The 4478-nt window shown below is 37.1% G+C and overlaps 1 protein-coding gene across 1 annotated transcript; it reads right to left on the reverse strand.

Annotated features, from left to right (window-relative positions):
• Positions 1-1560: 1560 nt before the first annotated feature.
• On the reverse strand, positions 1561-3196 carry LOC109190625 (fasciclin-like arabinogalactan protein 1). The gene has a single exon (XM_019341157.1). The coding sequence runs from the start codon at positions 3101-3103 to the stop codon at positions 1859-1861; it is 1245 nt and encodes a 414-aa protein (XP_019196702.1). The 5' UTR covers positions 3104-3196; the 3' UTR covers positions 1561-1858.
• Between the last annotated feature and the right edge of the window lie 1282 nt (positions 3197-4478).

The following is a 4478-nucleotide window of genomic DNA, read 5'->3' on the forward strand; positions in this document are numbered from 1 at the left end:
TAAGTGGCAATTTTTATTATGGAGGATGAAAAGTGTCAATGCCCCAATAAGTCTAGGACCAAAAATGGCATTAACTCTTGTATTCCGTGAGTCAATATAATAATATAACAATAATTAAATATTGTTCAATTCTATATTCTTCTAAGATTTCTATTACCATCATTAATTATTCCCAAATTTACCATAATTAAATAATTTGACCAATTATAAAGAAAGATTATTAAATAATGCACGGGACAATTGTTTAATTAAAAATTTTAAAAATTCATTAATAAAACATAAGGTTCTCATAGTTTTTTCTTAGAAACTCTTTAATAAAGTTTTTTTTTTTTTTTTTTTAGAAATTGGTGGGCCAAACCGCCTACGGCAGTTTGCGGTGGATAGATCTAAAAAAAAAAACGTGATTTCAAAAAAATATTTGTCCAAAACGGACAACGGAGTCAAAAGTTATGCTGTGCCGAACTTTTGACACTTTACAACTTAAAAATAATAATAAAAAAATTAAAGGCCGGTTCAGCCGGCGAGGCGGCCGCTGAGGAGGCCGATTCCGGCCTTCCTCGCCGCGGCCAGCTACACAATTTTTGCAACACTGATATATAAAATAGATATAGATTAGAATATGAATAGTATTACACAATTTTATAATATTACAATAAAATTTTAACCCAGAATTATTGTAGAAATCAATATATTTTATTAGGAAGAGAGATTTTTTAGGAATTGGGCGGAAAGTTAAAATTTCAGGATTTTGTTTTTATATATAGTATAGATTGTATTACACTATTTTATAATATTAGAATAGAATTTTAACGTAAAATTTTTTTGTACGAATGGGAAAGTAGAAATCAATATATTTTATAAGAAGAGAGATTTTTTAGGAATTGGGCGGGAAGTTAAAATTTCAGGATTTTATTTTTATGTATAGTATAGATTGTATTACACTATTTTATAATATTAGAATAGAATTTTAACCGGGGTGTGGGGGCCCTTAGGGTTGGGGTTCAGCCTTTGGAAGAATAGAATTTTAACGCAGAATTATTGTACGAATGGGAAAGTAGAAATCAATATATTTTATAGGAAGAGAGATTTTTTAGGAGTTGGGCGGGAAGTTAAAATTTCAGGATTTTGTTTTTATATATAGTATAGATAGATTGTATTACACTATTTTATAATATTAGAATAAAATTTTAACGCAGAATTATTGTACGAATGAGAAAGTAGAAATCAATATATTTTATAGGAAGAGAGATTTTTTAGGAATTGGGCGGGAAGTTAAAATTTCAGGATTTTGTTTTTATATATAGTATAGATAGTATAGATTGTATTACACAATTTTATAATATTAGAATAGAATTTTAACGCAGAATTATTGTACGAATGGGAAAATAGAAATCAATATATTTTATAGGAAAAGAGATTTTTTAAGAATTAGGCGGGAAGTTAAAATTTCAGAATTTTTTTTATATATAGTATAGATTATTATTTTACATGAAAATGCTTATAAAATTTAAATTTTTTTGAATTTGAAACTTCAATGTAAGTTGTTTACCAATAGAAATGGCTAGTAGCAATGCATATGAACTGCTTCATGTGAATCACAAACCAACAAACCCCTTTTACAATTACAAAAGTCAAATCAAATAAATATTTAATACACAAAATTTAAAAAAGAAAGAAAAAAAAAACAGTAGAAAAAAGCAAAAGCAACACACAAAAAGCATGAAGACAAGCTACCTATCCTAAGATTACAATTTTGCCGTATAGGCCACACTTATTTTGCATTTTTTGAATATTTGAACTCTCTAAATAGATACTCAGTAATTAAAAAGAAAAAAAAAAAAAGAGTAAAGAAAAAAAATTACAGCAGTAAAAATGCAAACCACAGACTCAACCCCAGGGTAATAAATCTTCCACCGGTGAAACCAACTGCGCCGTTATCATCCGCTTTCTGATCAGCGACATCTCCGTCCGGAGAATCGGCCGGAGAGTCCGCCGCCTTGGATTTATGTGACTTGTGCTTCTTACCAGCAGGCTCGGGAGAATCTGCGTCGTCTGCTTCCGGCGCCGGTGCCGGAGCAGGCGTTGGGACGGCGGCTGGCTTGAAGAGCTCCTTCGGCATTAAGACCTTATCCACCGTTAAAATGACGAGCGGTTGCTGATCCGATAAGGTGCCGGTGACCGTCGCCTTGTCGATCTTCGTCTTCAGCGTCACATCCTGGCCGTCGTTTTGAACCGTGATCTGGAAATTGTCGGCTCCGTCGGTGGCCAGGGTGTTCATATCGCCATTATTTGACCTAAGTGAGTTGAGCGGTTGGTACACGGGGACGCCGTGATACTCTAACAGAGATTCCTTCTGGTCCTTGGTTAAATTTTTGAATTTAGGCATGAAACTCTTCATTGCGCCGTCACCGGGGCAGAAGATCGTTAATCCGCCGTCAATGTTGTCCTCAAATGTCTTCTCAGCAGGGGAGCCCAAGAGCGTATCGGCGAACAATTTGCAGCCGTGAGCCGACATTAGCTTAGTGATGTTCGCCTTGCTCGGCTCGGGAGCCGGCGCTTCAGCCGCCGCCGACGGCAGCACACTACTGATATGAATGATGGAAATGTTGTAAGGAATCTCCTCAACGGCCTTGACGAAAGTTGCGGGGAGTGCTCCTCCGTCGCCCTGAGGGCCGAATCCGACCTTTCCGCCTTTCAGATCTGTGATATTGACGAATCCGGCGGCGCCGGGAGCGGAGCCAGTGGCTTGGAACATAGTGGCGGCGAGCGCAGTGCCATTGGTGAGCTGGTGGAGCTTCTTCGCGCCGTAGTAGTCCAGGAGCACATGGAGGGAGAGGACATTCTTAATGGTGTAGATTGAGTGGTGCTTGGCGAGCAGATCTGCCATGGCGGCGTCATCGACGGCGCAGACAGTGATTGTGTCGCGGCTGTTGATGTCGGCGGCGAGGTGGGTGAGTGATAAGTAGTGGTTGAAGGTAGAGAACTCCTTGTACTTGGCCAGAATGGCGGTAATGTTGTAAGCCTCCGTGGCCGACGGCAGGAGCAACAGCGCCAGAGAGAGGAACACCGCGGCCGCGGCTGCCGGCGGCGGGAAAAGCTGCATTTTAGCTGTGGGTGTGGAAAGAAGACGGGACAGGGGTTCCAATACCGGTGGAGGGGCTGAGACTGCGACTCGCAGAGTGGTGCAAGGCTATGTAGAGGTAGATGTAGATGTAGAGTTCGCGTTGAAATTTAGCCTCGATTATAGAATATATTACGGAAATGACACTATGTGAGGCATTGCCGGATTTGCCGCATTGCTGTCCCGGACCTGCCCATTAACAAAGTGTTTGGTTAGAATTGTAATTTGGTGGTGAAATAATAATATGAAAATAAAGTAAGAATTTAAATTACATTATTTGGTAATGAGGAATAGAATTATTGAGAATTAGACTGAAAAAGTAATATAACAATTAAAATGTGCTTGTGTAATAATAATAATCATTATCAAGGGTAAAAGGGTCATTTTTAGTAGTTTTTGTTCCCTTTCCCCACTACTTCGAATTACAATTCTATGATGGTCCAAGATTTCAAATTCTACAATTCTATGTTGTAATTGAATTACAACTATATCCAACTAAACAGCCTATAAATGGCAAAATTCTCTAACCCCACACCCCAGTTCAACAAAACAGTGAAGGAAAAAACCACGGTGAGTTGGCAGTTTATTGAGTGGGAGGGTGTTTACAAGGAGCCTACTATATTAAATGTAACTCTCAGTGAATGAATAAACCACGGTTAGTTAGTAGTTTATTGGGTGGGAGGGTGTTTACAAGGAGCCTACTATATTAAATGTAACTCTCATACTACATGATTGCCCATACTCCATCATATATCGTTATCCACAATTTATCACTCATGAATTAATTGAGTTATCTATGTTGGGAGGACATTGCTATTGCGCCTGTCCAAAGAAATGAAAATGCTAATACTAATTTCACATTTTTAACTAAAATTTTCAAAAGTATGAAATATAATATAAAAGAATACAAATTGTTAGTTTTATGACTTCTGGGCAGTCAACGACTAACCAACATCACTGTTAAAATAATGATTATACGAAAAAAAAATATAGAGAATTTGGAGAGAATAAATATTTTCTATTATTGAGAATTGCTTTTAAATAATGAAAATTTTACTTTTCTTTCTCCATATGTATGGAGTCTATTACACATATTTTGGGCCTAAAGTTCTATTAGGAATAAGAATCCTAGATTGTCTCATATTGAGAGTCATTGTTACATTAGAAATAATAAGTCCTAATCCTTATTACTAAGTACAATCCTTATTACATTATGAATAATAAGCACAATCCTTATTATACTATCAATATGCCCAAGTTGCTTATTGCTTCTTGGATTTTCTTGATATAGTTACTTTATTGGGCAGGGCCATGTGACCCATGCCCGTTATACAATTCATCATCTAGTCCCCCACTT

This window comes from Ipomoea nil, unplaced genomic scaffold, assembly GCF_001879475.1.
Source record: "Ipomoea nil cultivar Tokyo-kokei standard unplaced genomic scaffold, Asagao_1.1 scaffold1576, whole genome shotgun sequence".
Lineage (NCBI taxonomy): Eukaryota > Viridiplantae > Streptophyta > Magnoliopsida > Solanales > Convolvulaceae > Ipomoea > Ipomoea nil.